The 20,277-nt window shown below is 39.1% G+C and overlaps 1 protein-coding gene across 2 annotated transcripts in view; it reads right to left on the bottom strand.

Moving 5' to 3' along the window:
* Window positions 1-20,277, bottom strand: part of cntn3a.1 (contactin 3a, tandem duplicate 1) — an 81,956-nt gene that overhangs the window by 50,061 nt on the left and 11,618 nt on the right. Inside the window, exons 3-5 of one of the 2 annotated variants that reach the window (XM_086278973.1) lie at window positions 7,820-7,952; window positions 7,124-7,204; window positions 4,625-4,800 (exon numbers count right to left, since the gene is read on the bottom strand). In XM_086278973.1, coding sequence (XP_086135099.1) covers window positions 4,625-4,800; window positions 7,124-7,204; window positions 7,820-7,952 — 390 coding nt within the window. The remainder of the gene's footprint in view (window positions 1-4,624; window positions 4,801-7,123; window positions 7,205-7,819; window positions 7,953-20,277) is intronic. The other variant, XM_086278974.1, reaches the window with a different exon arrangement.

The following is a 20,277-nucleotide window of genomic DNA, read 5'->3' as shown; positions in this document are numbered from 1 at the left end:
ACTTTTTTTGAAAAGTGGCAGCACAAAGAAAGGACTGTGAGAAAGTATGAAACTGTTCCATGGGTTTCCAGTTATACTGGCAGAGAAAACATGTAGTGATTAGTGTAACTAGTTGCCTCATAAATATGAAATTATGGTCACAGTTTTGCAGAACAGTATGATGTCACAGTGACATTGAACTATTAAGGCTATTCACTCCATCGACATATTCAATTACACGTCTGTGTGAAAAAGTAATTAGAAAATTCATTCTTGGCGGCTTTTTTTTAAGGTCAGACAGGAAAGCAAGCCAGGTGGAAGCGAAGGTCTGCTTTGTGCCCAGACCATAAAAAAGGAGAGCTATACAGCATCAATAAATTGCTAAGATTTACACTGCTAAGATAAGCTGTTACTGCTGCACAGAATGGTGCAGAAATGGTGCAAAGCCCAGGAAGACAGGCTGTAAGGAAAGTCATTGTTAACTAAGACTGTTTGAGAAGACTGCTCAAAATCACTGCGCCGCTAGCTTACGTAGCATTGCCTTTATGCCACAGGTGGGCTGCCATTTACATGTGGCTCCGTTATTTAGGCTTAGTGATTGTATGTGTGAGATTGCTGGTTTGTATAAGCACAGGGGAAGGTGACCTTTGGGTAAACGCATCAGTCTATTTCAAGCGAGGAAGCTGCACATACTTAAATAACTTGACAGACACCTTGATCTCCGAGAACCCCATTCTAATCACACCTGGATGGGGGAAAAGGCACGGTCAGGATACTGTTTCTTGACTTTTCCAGTGCCTTTAATACCATCCGGCCCTGTATGCTTCAAGAAAAACTGAACAGGATGGAGGTGGACCCCTGCCTGGTGGCTTGGATCTCCGACTACCTCACCGACAGACCACAGTACGTCAGGCTGAAGGACATCACGTCTGACACTGTGGTCAGCAGCACAGGAGCACCACAGGGAACTGTGCTGTCCCCTCTTCTCTTCACCCTGTACACCTCTGACTTCTGCTACAACTCTGAATTATGCCATATTCAGAAGTTTGCAGATGACACGGCCATCATGGGGTGTATCTGGGATGATCAGGAAGAGGAGTACAGAAGTCTGGTGAGGAACTTTGTCGCATGGAGTCACACAAACCACCTGCAACTCAACACCTCAAAGACTAAGGAACTGGTTGTGGACTTCGGGAGGTCCAGAGAAGGTCCACTGCCGGTTCAGATAGAGGGGGAGGAGGTGGAGGTGGTCAACAAGTACAAGTACCTCGGGCTGTGGGTGGACAATAAACTGGACTGGTCATGCAACACAGAGCACCTGTATAAAAAAGCCCAAAGCCGACTGTACTTCCTCAGGAGGCTGAGGTCTTTTAACATCTGCAGGAAGCTCCTGAGGATGTTTTACCAGTCGGTGGTTGCTGGAGTACTTTTCTATGCTGTGGTGTGCTGGGGGAGCAGCACAGCAAAGAAGGACTCATCCAGGCTGGAGAAACTGATCAGGAGGGCTAGCTCTGTGGTCGGCATGAAGCTGGACACTCTGGTGACAGTGGCAGAGAAAAGGACATTAAAGAAACTGATGGACATTATGAACAATGCTGGGCATCCTCTGCACACGGCCATAAACAATCAGAAGAGTCTGTTCAGTGACAGGTTGCTTCTCCCCAAGACAAGAACTAACAGACTTAAAAACTCCTTTGTCCCACACGCCATCAGACTGTTTAACTCCTCTCTGGAGGGGAGAGGGAGGGGAAACAGGAGGACAAAGGAGGGGGGAACAACTAAGCTGTAGTGCCTCTTCACCTCACTGTACAATACCTTGTGCAATACTTTTTGTAAATAGTCAACAGTGCAATAGACTCAATACTTGAAATGTGCAATTCACTTGTATTTTTATTTTTTATTCCTATTTATTCTATTTATCCCCTTTGTATATTTTATTTATATTTGTCTCTGTATTTATATATGTGTGTGTGTGTGTGTGTGTGTGTGTGTGTGTGTGTGTGTGTGTGTGTGTGTGTGTGTATATATATATATATATAACAATTCTGTAACTGTAACTTCGGTCGTTGCTGTGCTTTTTGGAAGTCGAATTTCCCAGAGGAACCCACCCGAGGGATTAATAAAGTTCTATCTTATCTTATCTTATCTTATCTTATCTTAATCAATTCATGCTTGAGTTTAAGGAAACATCTGTCACAGATGTGATGAAATTCGCTGCAAGTGCTTCTAAGAATAGGATAAAGTGGGGTCACAGAGACCTTGAGCTTTGGCCACAAAATCTAGGAACTTCATACTTGAGTACAAATTAAACTTTATGATAAAACTTGAAGAAATTCCCTGAAAGACTCAAAAGATATTGCCCTGATGGACAACCTAAAGACAACTCCGGTCAGGGTTATCTCCATGAAGGAGGCATTAAAATAATCATGTCGTATGCAATTACAGACGTGAATCTGCTCAGAAATCACAGGCACCGAGATACAAGGGAAATACATCCTAGATTGCGGTCATAAATACAGCTATTTCACCCTTCATTAAACACTGTGTTACCCTTGTGGCTCTATAAGCAGCAAAGAATCTAGGCAGCACCATGTTCCGTCTTCAGGACACACATTCAATACACTTTGCTTCGTTTGCAGGCCTTGCAATCTGTTATATAACGTTGCATCTTGCATCAGTGGAAATCCTTTCACTTACATAAAAAAAAAACATCCCTTGGGGATTAAGAAACTTAATCTGGCTCGATCACCAACTAAATTATTCCTTCCAGCACTCCCAGCAGGCAAGCAGAACCTTTTAAACGTGAACTGTGTATTGTCAACAGGATCAGGACCCTTTTCTACTTTTAGAGATTTAAGCCCCTACCAGATGGTAACAGAAACTGTTACATCATCCATCTTTCAAAGGATTAAAAATGTAGGCCAGCTCAATTATTATATATGCAATAAACTTCCATGAAATACAAATTTGATGATATTAGAACCATTAGATGGTGCAAATCTAAGACTTTAATCTTGTTCACCAACAACAAAGACTGATTGCATTGTTAAAGAGAGCAAAATATTCAATTAGGAGAACTCTGCCGTCACTGTTCTGGATTTGTTTCAGCGGCAGTGCCTTAAAGCTCTGTGTGCAACGTTTATCTTTATATTCACTCTGTTCACGCCATTACCTGGTCTTTGTCTGCTGAAGTTATTAGAAGAAGGAGTGCAATCCCCTTGATTTCTGAGAAAGCATTTTCAGCAATTCTGAGTCACAGTCTGTTACAAATGACATGATGCTGACTTTCATAACAGACTGCTCCTCTGTGAATGATTCCCTTGACCTGAAACCCACTCAATCACACAGCACACTTAATTAAGTTAAACCAAGAGCAATAAATAAGATGTACGACACATCACCACTGATGCTTGTCCTCATCCGTTGACAAAAGCAGCAGGTCTCAGGTCAGGCCCGGGCGATGGATGAGACCAATAACAATGACATACAGTTCAAGCCTGTCCCCAAAAATTGATAGGAAATGTGAATATGATCAACAGCCCACTGGCAACTCAGCACACAGATTTGCTCTATATGCTGAAGATTTAATGCTGCTTTGCGACAAAGAATTGCCAAATAGTTGCAAGATGAATATCTCTGGTGCTCTCCCGCCAAGGATCATCACTGTGTCTACTGTGGCAGAGAAACAGACATCAGAATCCAATCTAGCCGCACCATCTGTTCCCAGATATCAGGGTTGTCATTTGATATGGGCTGCCCATCAAGAGTGGAGGACTCAAGTTCACCTTGCCACGAGAGATGCCTTAGACTGTGGTCTTATAAAATGTGATGGATAAAAGCCGTAAAGAATCAGCTATAAGGGATCTGTCAAAGCCCACAACGCGACTGCAGTCTTCATCACAGCAGTGTGAGAAGTTTAGAAACACCTAGCAGAGTAAACACTAGCACTGGAGCTTTAATCAGGGTCAAAGGATTCAATCATGAAAGGACATAAAAAAAATGGCCCATTCATTTGGGTTTTCAATTAATAATTTCAACATTATGAGCCTGCTGTCTCTTGTTGCTGGCTGTTTTTGTTAAAAAAGCTCAGGTCTGCCAACAAACAATTTCCAGAGAACTCTACTGGGGCATTATACTTTTCAGTGAACCGCAGGGTCTGATGTTCAATGAAGCTTTTACTTTTCTAAGGCAGAATAGACTGAACTAAACTCAAATGAAGTGAAGTCAAATCTGAGTGACCTTAACACAACAGAAGAGAAACAATAAAAGACTAAAGAATATAAACTGTTGACAAATGCTGAATTAAAGGCTTTGTTGGACGTAACCATGCCAAAGTTGCACCCGGTATCCTGCAGCTTTCTTATAAAAGTACTCTACCAAGGAGTGCACTTCTACTCACAGTATATATGCCATACTCACAAGGGTGTTATAGGATCAACAAGCAGGACCGGCTAAATTACCTTTTTCAATCTACGTTCTCTTATTAACTGTGAAAATAGCACCTACATTACTCACAGCAAATCCTGATTGCCAGATTCAGCTGCAATGTTTGGGCAGAATCCAAATTGTAGTCTTCAGATCCAACCTCCACTGAGTGAAACGACTGGCAAATCCGGACACGAAAAAAAACTGCGAATATACTTACATGCAACATGAAGGCTGGCCTCTCTGCTCACGATGGTGCCGAAAGAGTTCGATGCCATGCACTGGTAGATGCCGACGTCCTCCTGTTTATTAAGATGTGCGATGTGTAAGTTTCCTCCCATGAGAGAGTAACGAGACCCCGGTCTGGGCGTGATGAAAGAGTCGTTTAGCTTCCACCTGTGAATGCAAGCGCACGACGCATCACAAAACCCTTTGTAAAATAATTTGATCTGCATAATAATGTCATGCACATAAGAAGAGTGTCTGGTGATAAGATTATGATAAAGTCACAGACTGTTAGGGATTCAGAAACAAAGCCATATGCATCCATTTAATTCATACTGGATTAAATAAATATTAAAAGAAATGACAGTGACTGATGTTTGCTGCAGGAAACCTGAATAAATATACTTAAATGAGAAGCAATCATCAACAGTTATTTCAAACAGCTGTTTATTTCTATGTCTTTCAGTTCAAATGCTTCATGATCATTTTTTTTCTATTCCATTTATTCCACAAGGAACATGATCGACTTTCAATATTTAAAATCTTTGGGCGACTTAAGTTGATTTGCATAATTAAGGTTTATGTACTAAGAAACCTGTCGAGTTCATGATGCATCACATGACCATTACCTCCTCAATGATTGCAAAGACTTCAAGGTTAAGTTTCCATTAAGAGTATCCCCTAAATGTTCTACAATCGATGTTTTGCAAAAAAAAAAAACAGACCCAAAGGATAAAATTGTTCCACTCTGTTTCATAGCTACTTTTACATTTAGATAAATGTGGTCAGTTTAAGAGTTGATGATGATGGTTTTTGCCTTATAGTCAGCCAATGCTAGTGTACACAGGGCACTTAGAGTCAGGAGAATAACTGAGAAAAAATAGGTATTAAAAAATTCTAATAATGCAGAATTGCAGATTTGATTAGATGATCACAGCTCGCAGAAAGAAGGAAGTTTGAGGTTTCTATTTTAGACTTTCTTGCTACGGACAGTGTTAAGGATTAAGGCAAACGGAGAGAGGGACACCACTGAAGGAGCGAGGGAACGGGGCCATATGCAGCAGTGCGGCGTTCACCAGCAGATATGTTGGCTGGACTGATTAAACGATTTGTTTTGCAGCTAGAACAGAAGTCGAGATGACACAAATTTAGGGGCCACGTGACATCGTGATAGCTTGGTAGTTATAGACAAGTTAATTTGTCCTTGATACCTTGAAACAAACTTTCAACATGTGGCATCTTAAACCTCACGCTAAATCAAAACCACCGCTAGCTGGCACACGACAATAACAGGCCGTAACAATGCCCCCGATATGTCTGTCTAAATATCAGCCCCATCATCAAAAGAGATATCACAGCAGCTGTCATCAATCTGGAAATCAGTTACTGATGTGGTGTACCAACTGCCACAGTTGGTGGCACCTGCTATAATTAAAGAACTAATTAAAACAAAATTTGATTTTATGTGAATCCAGGCGTGCCCTCAGAACTTAAACTAAGAAGGGCAGAACAATTTGCAGATCTGAACTCGTAAACAAGTTTTCGTTTAAAAACTAAAATGACCAATTGCTTATTAAGTATTCCAGCCGATCCAAGTGATAACATCTTGTACATTCATTTCAATTTGTATCCATTAGGCATAACACCAAGGATTTTCAAGCTACATTAACGCCCGCATATGCTTATGTATGAGGGATCATTTTGAGCTATTACACATTAAATGCTTGGTTTTTGCGATTTGTATTTAATTACCCTGCCAGAAAACAGCTATGTAGCCCCATTTGATAGATTATAAATTAATAGCTTATGCACTTGATGCACTTTAAAGTAAATCATTGCTTCTCATTTATTTTAATTTGTCAACATTTTAGAACTGTGCATTAATTTTTTTTTTAGCACTGGGACTCCTCAGCTACACAGGGTATGTGTACTGAACAAAGACAACCTGCAGCAACTGTTTACTGCACCTCAATCCGTCAAGTGATTTGCATCATGTTTATCATAGTGATAACCTCAGATCAGATGCCCCGTGGCAGTGTCTGTGCATCTTTACCAGTGGGACTGTAAAGAAAGCCTACAGCAGAAAGACAGTTTCTGTCATATTATTCCTATTGTGTGAAAGAAACTCCATTAATGTGTCGCTCTATCACCCAGTCTCAACAATGACATCAGAGAGGTGGTGCTTGACTCTCTTGATCTTTTCACTGGTCAGGGATAGCAACGACAGGAAGCTCTTTCACTGAACTGTATAGATCAATGTCAAGCTGTCAATGGTAAATGGACTGATTCTTATATAGTGCTTTCCTATTCTCCTGAAGCTCCCAAAGCGCTTTACACAACATGCCTTATTCACTCAATCATACAAGCACTTTTTCTATGCTCAAGTGTTTTTTTGTCTAACATTCACACACATTCACACACCAGTGGATGCATTGGAGAGCAAGTTGGAATCAGTATCTCAAGGATATTTGGCATGCAGACTACAACCACAAACCTTCTGCAGATTGTAGCTTCTACCTTCAGTCTACCTCCTGAGCTACAGCCACCCCAGAGCAAATATACAAAACACCTGCAACTAAGGGCAGTTAATTAATAATTAATAATTTACAAAGAATGAGCAATGACATCAAATCAGTTTTATTAAGGCGATAAATCCTTTTACCATAGATTAATATAAGCCTTATTATTAATGTTATGTTGCTTTTGAAGTGAACTATTTGAATGACAAAATAGAGCAGCCAACACTCGTGTGCTTGGTTAACAAGCTGCATTTATAAACTGTATGGCTGTGATGCAAGGACCTCTTAATTAGGGCTAAGTAACAGATTAATAGAATTTCACTTACCCAAAGTGGAACATAGAAATGGTTTTTCTATTAGATTCTATTAAAAAGGCTCCAACAGGCACAAACAGCACAAAAATACAAGCGGTCCAACTCAGTTACTGGAATTTACTGGAATTAGGGGAGATGAAGCTTAGGAAACTGTAATAAGCCTGTACTGGCTGTGACTGAGAGAGACACAAATGTGTTATTGCAGGAGGCAAGCATCTACAAATCACAGTGGTCACAGTTTATAAAAATAAAAAAAATATCCATACTGTACAGTTTTTAAGAAAATTTCTGGCTACCTTTTCCGTCTCTGGAATATTACTTGGGAAGCATGCATAAAGCCATGTCTGCAGCTGTTACCTGTAGAAAGGAGGTGGGTGTCCCTGGGCCTCACAGCTAAACACCACCTCCCTGCGACTTTCGCCAGAACGAATGGGAAACACCACACTGCCAGGTTGTTTGGTAAACATGGGCCTCAGCAGGACTCCGCTTCCTGGGTGAAGAACCAACAAAACTAGATCAGCTTTGATGTCCTGCTAAACTGAAAACCACTTTGCACAGGGTTTTTTTTTTTCTGCAAGCAAGTGGATATTGAAGTCCTAGCGAGGGAGCGAGGGAGGAAAATTCTACGCAGGAGAAGCATAAACAGTACGCATTTCATGCATGGATCTTTCGATCATGTGAGTAGAACTTGCTTGATCCCTGCAGTACTGCATAATCAGCTGGTAACCTTCATAAAACTTTAATGCAAACATCTGAAGGTACAGACTTGTCAAAAACAAACCACACTGCCACCACACTTAAATTTAATTTAAACCCTTCAAACCTATTGCAGCCTTCCCAGGGGATGTCAGCCAATAAAAGATCTGAAGTAAAATGCCATAACAAACACTTAATTTGAATCTTTCTCTCTCATTTGACATGTCAAATTGTACCCTCGTAACTTAAAGTAAAAGACTCTCTGATTTCCAAAGTTGAGAGGGAGGAAATATTTGAGGGTGTGAGTGTGCTTTTACACATCACCTTGAATTACACTTTAAAGTATTTGTGCACTAATGCACTGTGTTGATGGTGGAGAACTGTTACAATACTCATTCCTTATGTGTTGCTTTATATGGACGAAACACCCAATACATATATATTAATTACAACAGTGTATTTAAATTCCTGGAGTGATAATAGAGAACCTTGATTAAAAAAAAATTTAATACAAGAACAAAAAACATAGACAACAAGGACAGGAGCATGTGTGACATTCGTTTCCTGGTTAATTACTAAGGTACAACAGAGATTACATGTTATTCATCAAAAGCATAAGAGTGATTCCTGTGGTAGTCAGTGCTTCATTACAATAAACATTTCTTTTTAAGGTGGAAGGGGAATTCATTTGTGTTTACCACAAAGCATTTGCATTTCAGTAATGGCACAGAAGTTGGAATATTTCATCATTAGGGCAACTAATCTGTATGAGAGACAGGTATCATCCTCGCGTCTCTGGAGTCCTGGGAGTACTCAAGATTCAAAATAACTCTCTGAAAGGGTGGAGATGTTTGACAAGGGACCTCATTGTTCCTTTCTGCAAGCATAACCCTTCAAGAAAGTTACACAGAACAAAAGGCTGTCTAATTATAATCTTTGTTACATGTAGCATGTCCCTCAAAGCAGAAAGGAGAGATGAATGATTACTAGAAGATCCTTATTGTGCAGCCTTTATTAAAATAAAATTGCACGGGAACTTGAAAGGAAGACAAACATGAGATGAATCATTTGGCTTATTAAAGTGACTATAAAGGATAAGAAAGTTTAGCAGTTTACATTTAAGAGTAAAATCCCACATTTTTAATATCTGTAATATTCTGAATATTTATAATTGTGCTATTTGTGTATAGTACAGCTATTTCTTATATTTTGTAACTTTGTAATATATTTTATTATTTAATTTACTTCAGTCTGTTACTGTTTGTATTGTCTTGTAACAATCGTAACCACATAATTTCCTTAAGGATTAATAAAGTATTATGATTCTGATTTCAATAAGATAAACATTTATCTTCAACATATGTCTTAAGCCACCTCACATTTCTTTGAATTTGCAAGGAAAATGGGAAATGGATGAAGTAATTTACTAAAGCATGTGCAAACATCCTTGGAGCTTGAAAGCCAACTGCATTTTTAAATATAGCATGAAATCTCTTAAGCAAACTTTCTTGTAACTTGCATAAACAGTCTTCAGGAATATCTTTCCAGATTTCTTCTTCTTTGGATGCTTTTTGTTCTCTTCTCAGTCACGATGATCCTATACTGTTTCAATAATGTTCAGGTCTAGGCTCTGGGGAGGCCAGCCCAGTGTTCTTCTTTGTGTTTTTCTATCCAAGTCCGCTTTTACTCCACTGTTAGTGTGTTGACACTTTTTTCCTAATCCCATCAATTATGACAAGATCCTCAACAACACTGGCTGAAATGCAGCCCCATATCATAACAGAGCCTCCACCATGTGTCACAGATGGCTGCAGGCACTCACTGTCGTACCTCTCTCCTCACCTCCCTACATGTTGACAACGATTTGAATCAAATTTTTCAAATTTGATTCATAATTTAATCAAACCTGTTGCGACTGATTTTCAGTTTAGTTCCCATGTAACATCTCACCTGTTTCTCCTGGTTTCGCTTCCTTAAGAATCGCCTCTCAACTGTCACCTTTCCACTGAGACCATTTCTGTTAAGGCTTCAGTGAACAGTAGATGGATCAACCGATGGGGCGGAATTTATTGTCCTATTTCTTAAGGACATGATTTCCAAATACTGTTCATCTGCTGTAGATGTTTGGGGTTTTTGGGTTGTTGTTTTTTTAAGTATGCCACTTCTTTTTCTGTCCTCCACTTATCCAGTTTCCTCATTTTTTTTAAAGTACACTTTGCACACCATGGCGAGATATGACAAAATTTCGACCAATAGCTCTTTGAAAATCACCTTGTTCGTGTAAAAAAATATTTTATGTCTGTCAAACTGTGTTATCTTTAGCATTTTTTATACATTCAACTGTTTTTGTGACAGGCTGCTAGTATTAAAGTTGCTAAAGATACCATTTAAAAAATATTCTTTGCTCAGTTGTCTGTTATGTGTGGACATAGCATTGGTTCATAAATTGAGTTGGATGCCTTTTTCTCTTTGATTGATTCAGAGGTCAGTGTTAAGTGATTTAATAAACAAACAAAATTATTCTTCTGAATCATTTCAGGTACAAGGACTGGACTGAAAATGAGTGAAAAAGCAACAAAGGAAAACTCTGAAAGACCTTCACAAAGGCCAGAGAACTTGTTTAACACCAGTTTAAAAATTGAAAGAAGGTCTGGCTCTTTGGGACTACAATACAAAGAATTGGAGGGTGCCTCCAGACTTTTGCACAGTACTGTATGTTTGGTTATGGTGCTAAACTTACCTGATCGTTGCCAGCACCATGGCAACTGTTATTAAAAGGGTGAATAAGAATAATGAGAAGGGATTGAGTTCCTGGGGCTGTGCCTAGGGGGATCAGTTCAAACTGATGCAAACTCCCTGAAACTCTTTCGTTGCCTTAACGGGAATGAAAGCAAGATGCGGTAGGGAATGCAGAATGACTGTCAAGCTTGCTTTCTGGTAATCGAACATTAAGGTTCTACACGCTACACCAGTCTGAAATCCACAGGCCCAAGAAATCAGTGAGAAATTTCTTTTCTTCCCAGGAAGGCGTTATTTTGGAGGTATACTTGCTGGCCTAAAAAGAGAACAGATACATATTGCAAAGACATCTGGACAACAGAAAGTTTTCAATTTAAAATCAGTACTGACACTCTGGTTGACAGACTGTTACGCCTTGTAAGACATAAAAAAAAAGTCAAAGTCATGCTAAAACCAGGCTGTCAAAATCTGATAGCAGGTCCAACACCAAGACCCATAAAATACAGAAAGTAAAAAGATAAAAGTTCTCTATCAGAGAAGCGCAGTGATCCAGAATCCTAACAGGAAGTTGGCTGGGGAATGCCGCAGGATAAAGCTGGAGGTCATTATGAAATAAGCCGGCTTTGCTCATATCTGTCACCTGCTGCCAGATGGTGATACGCGCGTGTTTTCTAAGACTCCTCAGACAACACAAGACTCAGCATCGGAGCAAAAGTGGAAGGCAGAGAGAGCTGTTTCAGAGGCTGAAATAAAAACTAATCTCAAATTCAATACTAGCTGACAGCAAATGAATTCCTCCAGCTTACCTCAGCATGAATAAATAGGCATATGGGGAGTCAGCTGTGGGGGAGGTATCGGCCGTTTGTGAGGCCCCAAATCCATTAGTTTCAGCTCAGGGTTTTATGCATCAAATAAAAAAAAAAATGAAAAAAAGCCAATCTTGCTTTTTAAGGCATCTTCCCCGCTGTCCAGGCCGATAAGGTACATCTTTAAGGTCTGTCATTTAGGAACAGCAAATGCTACTCAGTTTGGTTCAGGTTATTTCAAGCACAGTATGAGTTTGATCAAATCTTATTCAAAGGCTTGAAAAATGTGGTAGTCTTTTTTTTAATTCATGAAAAACCGAAATATTGAACTATAAAGAATAAAATAATTAGAAACTTCACTAGAAAAGAGAGGGAAAATTAACACAGTCTTGTGATTCAAGTGCTACAAACTTACAGAGAAATACTGCAAATACATAAAAAGAAAAACAGGAGTTAACAGAGCTAATAAAAAAATGTGCCAGCCAATACTGCTGTGACTATCAGCTGGGGTGTGCTGTGCTGTGCTGCATTTTCACTTACACTGTCTTTGTAAGAGAAATGTGACATGAATGTTCCAACCATGTCACCACATCTTCTAGCAAATCAAAGCTACTGCATCTCAAATGCAATATCACCAATTGCACCAAGTGTTTCCAGAGCTGTGTACACTGGGGAAACAGAATTGATTAGGTCCAAGCCCATATACGGGAGTAACAAATTAAAGTTATTTCTTTGTTGTTCTCTGTTGTATATTGAATGTCTACATAAAGACAGGTATATATTGTTTTGAGAAGGATATTTTCATCTAGTTTAATCAAGTTTCCTCCTGTACATGAGTAAGAAGGTCATTTGTCAACCATCAGATGTCAAGATATAGTAATAGGGATATTTATTATAAATGTGTAGAATGTTTTTAACCACAGCCACGAATGCCTGACCATTTTTGGTTTTAATTTTCGTCAATGTAGTATAGATTTCTTTCTTTCTCTACAGACTAAAAACCTAATATACAGTGATAACCCATATGGAAAAGATATATATAAATCTTATAAAGTTTGTATCTGTCTTGTGTGAAAACAGGTATAAGATCCCTTGAAGAATTATATAATGAAACTTGTATGTTTTGGAAACTTACTAAAACAATATATGAAAGTAATGACAAAGTGGCCACTTTCATGAGTAAATCATATACGTTTTTACTATTTCTTTTCTATATAGGAATATAGTGTAAAATATTGTATTTGTCTTGTTTATGATTGCATACGCTCTAATTAAACTACGCTATATGAGTCAGTTATGACAAAGAAATCCCTGAAAATAAATGACTGGGGAAAACAATCATTTTCATTCATTCTTTCAAATAAAAACTAATTTGATGATAATTTAAGAAAATAAGTACAATTGCATCTTTGCTGCTACACAAGGTAACAAACATAAGCTGTTTACATTCATGCACAGGAATGCTGACATGCTGTGACGCAAAAAGTAAAGTCAATGTCTGCTCACAGCAGTTCTCCAAGCTACTGTTTTTCTTCCATCGCAGATATATATTACTGGTAATGTATTTATAAGATGCATGTAAAAAGAGGGAGGGTTGATGTGATCCAGTTATCAGGGAGTCATACAGCTTAGCCTCACTAAAGTTTTATTCCAGGGTGATGCAAAGGAGGCTTCAACTGACTGTCAAGCTGTGGGCTCAGGAGAAGCAGCAGCCATGGAACAGTGGGCTCTTTTACACTGTGGGAAGTTTTGTGAGGAGTGCTACAACTATATCCACCCTGTGCGATATGACCAAAATCTCATATCCCGATATAACAATTCTATCGCCCTGATAACGATATAAATCACAAAAATGTAACATTTTCTGTAAATTCTGTGAATCTCGGGCAGCTCGACTTGCGTGAAGTGTTTCCAGCTGGGCGTCATGTAGCTGGAGTCGAGTGTTTTAACCGATGCATGAAACGATACATTTTTAGACATAAGTTGTAAAGACGTGCTGCGGGGAAAAGCCTGTTCTAACGTTTGAGTCTAAGGTTTATTTTTTAGCACCTGGCGGCTCTTTTTTTACTTCTCATCTGTAAATAATCTGCTCTTTCATGTGATTCAGTTTATTTTGAAAAAGTCTCAACAGGATCTTGAGCTTTATTGTGAAAGGTTTATGTGGAACATAAACAAGCGGACACGCGATGGTGTTACCGTCGTTGTTGCTAATGACAACGCATAAGTAGTGTGGTTATATAAAATATAAGAGAATAAGAGAAAGAGAGAACTTTAGGAAATTAATATAGCCACTACAGTGACCATCAAAAAGATGAAAAAATATTGCTGTAAACAGTTTATTTTGCGACACCACGAAACAGACGATAGCATAAATGAAACGATAGATGTTTTTATATCGTCATCCGATATATATTGTTATATCGAACAGCCCTACCCCACTCCTTGTGTAACCAAAGTGGTACAAAGTCAGGTACATTTCCAATGGATGATAGATTGTCAGGTTTTTAACTTCTCTCTCTTCATGATGGTGACTAAGGATATGCTCTGACTTCAAGTATTCAACAGGCTCCTGGGCCAAGGATCGCTTTTATGTTCCTGACCTAAGATCGTGACCTTTGGGTTCAAATTGATTTTATTCCATAATGTTGCGGGTACCAGCTTTCCAAAGGGAGTTTACAGTAAAGACGCTGCTTTTTTTCCAGGTAGTATAGGAAGCTGATTAGGATAGGGTACTTTCCATTGGAGGCTTGCTGAGCACATCCAGCTGGGAGAAGACCCCAGAGTATGACCCACAGAACATTTAGGGTTCCCGAAACAAAGCTAGAAACAGGTGTTTGGGGGATTCTTTGAATACCCTGTTAAGTCTCTTGCTGCTGTGACTTGAAAATGAATGGATGGATAGATTCTCAAAATTGTTATTTATTATTCTTGATGGGAGGAATATTCACAGGGAGGAACAGTCCACATCTTTACATATCTGTATAGAAAACTTCAAAGACACTCTGAGATCTTGCTTGAGGATTCCTAAAGGCTTTGCCATGTACTGATGAATCAGTGAGTGAGTCAATATTTGAAACTCCACTCACGTCTTAGATTCATACATGAGGGTACAAAGGAAAGTGAAAGATGTTCCATTACTTTGTATTAGACTGCTAGCTAAAAGTTTCATTTTCACTTGCGTCACTAAGCCATTTGGAGTCAGTAAAATGTGTATTTTAAAACATGTTTTCAATTTAGAGTAATAGCTGGCTGTAACGAAAAACAAAATTCAGGTTTATCTTAAAAAATCTTAAAGAACCCAATCTACACTAAAAAGTTTTGTTGGGAATACAAATCCATATTTCAGTCAAACATTTTCATTATGTGAGCTTTTGTTGACTGCCACTATCCTATTGGCAAATAAAATGGCAATTGCAAACACACTGGCTGTTGTTTAATTTTTGTATCAGATCAGTTTTGCACTTGTCATTTGTTGCTAAATGCAGTAAAGAGCAGTATTTACAGCACTTGGAGCAATCAGTATTGTTATCTTAATTTTACCAGTCGTCCTCTGCTTGTTGTGTCAAGAGAAGGGGCTTTGCACACTTGTCAAAGTGCACAGTGAAACAAAGAGCTTAGGAAAAATCCCAGCAAAGACTCCCAACAAAGTATGTTCAAATGAAACAAATGCATATAAACGAGGTAAGCAACATTAATGTGTGTGTGTGTGTGTGTGTGTGTGTGTGTGTGTGTGTGTGTGTGTTTGTGTGTGTGTTTCTTATTTTCCCTTTTGTTTTTTCTTAATAAAAGTTTTTTTTTTCCCTTCTACTTAGCTTAGCTATGCAGCAAGCAGAGCAAATGGATCCCCCGTTACACAATTAGGGGAGCGCAGTTTTGCTAAAAATCATAAATATGTTTATAATGATATGCTTTGAAAAGTAAACATATCAATATGCAGTCTGCAAAATCCTGATTATATTTAAGCAACCTGTGTCGGGCATTAGTTTACTATTCTCAACTATGAAAAACAAGTAATAAAACTGATTTTTGGGTGAGCCTTTAAGTTGGTGCACTGAAACCTGTTTGGTGTTTGTATACCACATCATGCTTTGGCTGTCAAACAGGGATTATAAACAGCTAAAACTCTGATTTTAGCATGGCTGAAATGCCCAAATGATCTGTGAGCCCAAATTAGCCAACTTTATCAACTAACCTGCTGATCAGAGAGTATTTGTCTGTGGTTACTCTTATATCAGGTAGGACTCCAAGATGCCCCAAGGTAATTATGTGTTCATTCAAACCTGGTCCCTCAATTTGAAACACAATCCCTCATAACTGTTGTTTTCACTGGTTTCTTACAGGTTTCCACAACATATAAACTAAAGAAAATCGTGTGCAAGCCTCAGTGACACCACTGCTTTGCCAAGCTACTGGCTGTGCATTTTGGCTGTGACAATGAAAGTCAAAATATATGACTTCTTAAAAGGTGAAGACACGTAAGGCAGATTCTTCCAATGTTATTTCTCAGTTATTGTGAAGAGAAAAAACAAACAAACATTTGATTGCTGGTTAAACCTTTCAGCTTAATGGGATTATGTGTTTTTGTATCCAGCTTTGCTAAAATTGTTCTCCTTCAATGCCGACTATAGATCTTTCTAGGATTGTACTCCTGCCAATTATTTTTAGGCAGATGCTTGTAAATTTGTAGAACTTTGAATAAAGTGTTCAAATTAATATTTTGCATCAATAGAAGATCATTTTTGGCAAGCTGCTATCCACAGCAAATGACAAAAGACACACGAGTATTTTTTTTCCCTAATGACCAGATTGCTGTACACTACCCCTTTGATTCATTTGAATATTTCAGAATTTCGTTTTTAATTAAGCAGAAATTCAATCTTTTCCTTCAAGGCTTTACGTGTAATGACTTACTTCATAATAAAAATGGAATTTCTCAATAAAACATGAGTAATAAATTTTTATGATGCTCCACTGACTGTTTTAAGACAGTATGGCAGAACCACAGAGTCACATAAAAACCTTTGACCCAGTGTTTGAAGTTGCTTGCTGTGTTAAGTAGTGATACAACAATCCAGCTTCATCAGGTGTAATCTTTGGCTTTGGGTATCTGTCAACGCTGAGTATCAATATGATACAAGGGGACAAAGTAAGGCTTAAACCATAAAAACGATCATTTTGACTATTAATTACATATTATTTAACATAGTACATGGATAATTTTACATGTGATTTATTTGAACTTCAAATAAAAGCAATTTTAAATTAAAGCTGAAAGCAGAGAGGGCCGTCGCATTGCGGTGGAGTCGAGCCCTGCCCAACATCTCCTATGCCCACTAGGTGACAATGGAGAATACCATTTACCAACATGTCACACTGATGCATGCCATTTGTGGAATCACCAGTTAAACGTTCATCTAGATCGAATGATGATCATAACCTACTGTGCATTTCCACTTCGCACTAGCTGGTGTCCTAACTATTGCTGAGAAATGGCATATCAATGTGTTCGGGGCTCGATTCTCATCCTGCCTGTGAAGTTTGGGAGACATTGGACAATGTGCCTTTGAGTTACAGCAGTTTAGTAGTTCATGGCGGCCATGACCACACCATTTTACAAAACCCCAAAAGCTTCACAATTTAACATGACCAAGGTCTTCAGGTTCCGCACAATATCATGTTGATCTGATGAAATCTCTAGGGGGACTTCTTCGTGAAAGATTGAGGCCTTAAAATGGAGAAAAATGTCGCCAAATTTGCTAATTAAATTTTAAATACATGATTTCCTGTTAAGTTTAGTATGTGGTTCCAATAGACTAATTTTTACGTCTTCATTTCTTACATAAGGCTGCCAAATTTGAAAGCGACCATAAAACATGAAAGCCTTCATCACATTGGAGGTCTGTGTCAAGATTCATGAGTTTTAGAGCTTTCCAAGTCCTTCAAAACCTATGTCCTATTTCATGGTGATTTACATGGCAACCACGGTGCGCCGTTCAATGAAACCTCACGGTTTTCACACTGAAGCATCATAAAGGTTCACTGTTTTTTTTGGTGGAGGGGCTCAATCTAAGTGGAGCAGTAAGTGCTCCCACTAGGTGGCGCTCTAACCACTCTGGCAATGGTCATATGAATCTGTTCAGGGTGGGACTCATGCCTGTGAAGTTTGGGGGAGATTGGCCAACATTTCTTTCAGTTCTAGCAATTTTGTGCTTCATGGTAAAACATCAAAATTCACCATGCCGCTAGGGCCACGCCTTTCGACGAAGGCTCACAGTTTTGAATGTAACCTAAGACCAACTCATTAAGGCTTTCCTGGACAAATTTGAGGCTGTTGGGATCATCCGCCTTGAAACATTACCCCAAAGTGTAAAACATGACATTTCCTGTTCCCACTAGGTGATGCTGTGAACACTGTAAAATATTGCAGTTGAAATGTCTTCAGGAGCAGAGCCGCAAACCTGAGAAGCTTGGTCCAGATTGGACAATGCATGTGGGAATATGAACAAATTAAAATATCATGGCAAATTATCGAAATTCGCTATGGTGCCACGTGGTGAAAATTGAAAAGCAGTTTAATGTGGCCCAGGTCTGTAGTTTAGTCTGACCGAATATGAAGTTGAAGTTGATCCCTAGGAGGAGTTCACAAAAGTACAATGCCTGGAAATTGCAAAAATTGCCATTTTCAATTCAAAATGTTGGACTTCGTGTTGGGTTTGGATCATGGGGTCTCCATGGACTCTTTCGTCCATCTTGGCATGTTACATACATGCAATAAATTTCGTTCATTCAGCTCAAACTGTGTGTCTGTAGTACTTCAACATAACCTGCATAGGTGGAGTGCTAGAGCCATTCTGAAACGCCCAAGTCCAAAGGGCAAGGCAAACTGAAAGAAAACTAACATTAACCTAAACTGGGAGAAATAAACAAACAACATGAAAAACCTGGACATGAAACCTAGAAACATGGCGTGAACAACAGATGACCTGACAAAGAATGAGCAGAAACACACAGACTAAATACACACAAGGGTGATTAGGGGAAGTGGAAACACATGGGGAAACAGCAGACACTAGTCTGACATAACCAGAAAAAGGAAGCAAAGCTGACTACACTGACATAGGACACAGACCTTCAAAATAAAACAGGAAACATGAGACGCAGACAAGACAATATAAACTTTGACAACAGAAGAGGGAAACAGGGAGAGGGAAACTTAAACACAGGGGTAGAAAACACAAAGAGAAACTAATAAACAAAACTAATAAACAAATGAACTTAGCTAGCCTAAAGAACTTAAACATAACATCCAAATAAACTAAAACTCAAAACGCTGGATCAACAGACCCAGGAACGTGACAGAGCAGATGCAACAAATTACAAAAAAACTGTGGAAAAAACAGGTGGACATGGTGGAGGACATAGTGTACGCTGTATGGGTATTTTTGACCTAAAAGACCATTCCACAGGAGCAACTGACACCCCCACCTCAGATGTCAGACCAGAAGCTGAGGCAACATGCTCGTGCTCCTCATGAAATCTGCACAGTAATCACACAGAGAGCGATGCAGAGCGGACAGCCTACCAATAGCTCAGCGGCACCACACCAAAAGCAGACTGAGTGAAAAAAAGTCCACTCCGTGATCCAGAGACAGAGGCAGCTGCAAATATAACTCATCCTTTAACAGGGTCACCTGTGGAAACCTTTTACAGCATTAACTTCTTTCTCTTAAGGAAAATTGTGCAATGAACATGTAATGAAAACCATCTGATTGATTAATTAAACAAAAATAAATACAATTTGAAAATATATATTATTCACATGTTAGAGCTCAGTGTGAGAGTCATTAGGTTAATGCAGGCCGCTGCCATTCATGATCATGCTAGTTCCTCATTTCCTTACTCCTAATCTCACTGCGCTCACTTGACCAAAGTTTGGCATCAAGTCAAAAACCTGTCAGTACTGCAGGTGTGAAATACCCTCAACTGCTGACCCCGTCCCTATGATATGATAGCTCTGCCTTTAGCAACCACATGCAGTGCTTGTGGTTTTACTTAGCATAGCTTCGTAAACACTGAAATCCTAGAATTCAGTTTAGCCCCATAGACGATGCAAATGTGTTTTCTGAGGATCAGACCAATCCAAATATTGGACTGGTGTATCCCTAGTATGAAGGTTAGCTGCATCTATGTGGGCAAACTGCATCATGATTGCTCTCTTGCTCTCTGTCTTACTCACTCACTCCTGTATATAGTGCACACCCATGCAACCAGACATTGAAACCTTCAGAGAGCAATAGGGGGAGAGGCGGTTAACTTCAGATAAACTCACTATGGGAATAACTTCCCCTTGGCCCTACTGCTCTCCCACACAGCCAATGCTTACTCTTAAAAAGAACACAGAGTCTGGATAAATAACCTACCAAGTACTGTCTCTACCAAGTATTTCAAGTCTGCATGCTGAAAGAATGATCATGTCTTCTGTAGAACACAGAGGCTTTGGAGGTCTGTACTTACATTGCACCATGCTTTTCTATCGTAAGCAGAACAATGTAATGTAACTCCACACTGAATATT

The sequence above is a fragment of the Aulonocara sp. 'chitande type north' Nkhata Bay genome, linkage group LG20 (assembly GCF_057382095.1).
Source record: "Aulonocara sp. 'chitande type north' Nkhata Bay isolate Kocher_YH1m ecotype deep benthic linkage group LG20, A_spYH_male_GT1.1, whole genome shotgun sequence".
Lineage (NCBI taxonomy): Eukaryota > Metazoa > Chordata > Actinopteri > Cichliformes > Cichlidae > Aulonocara > Aulonocara sp. 'chitande type north' Nkhata Bay.
The sequence above is the reverse complement of the archived record's forward strand: the minus strand, read 5'-3'. Positions and strand labels throughout refer to the sequence as shown.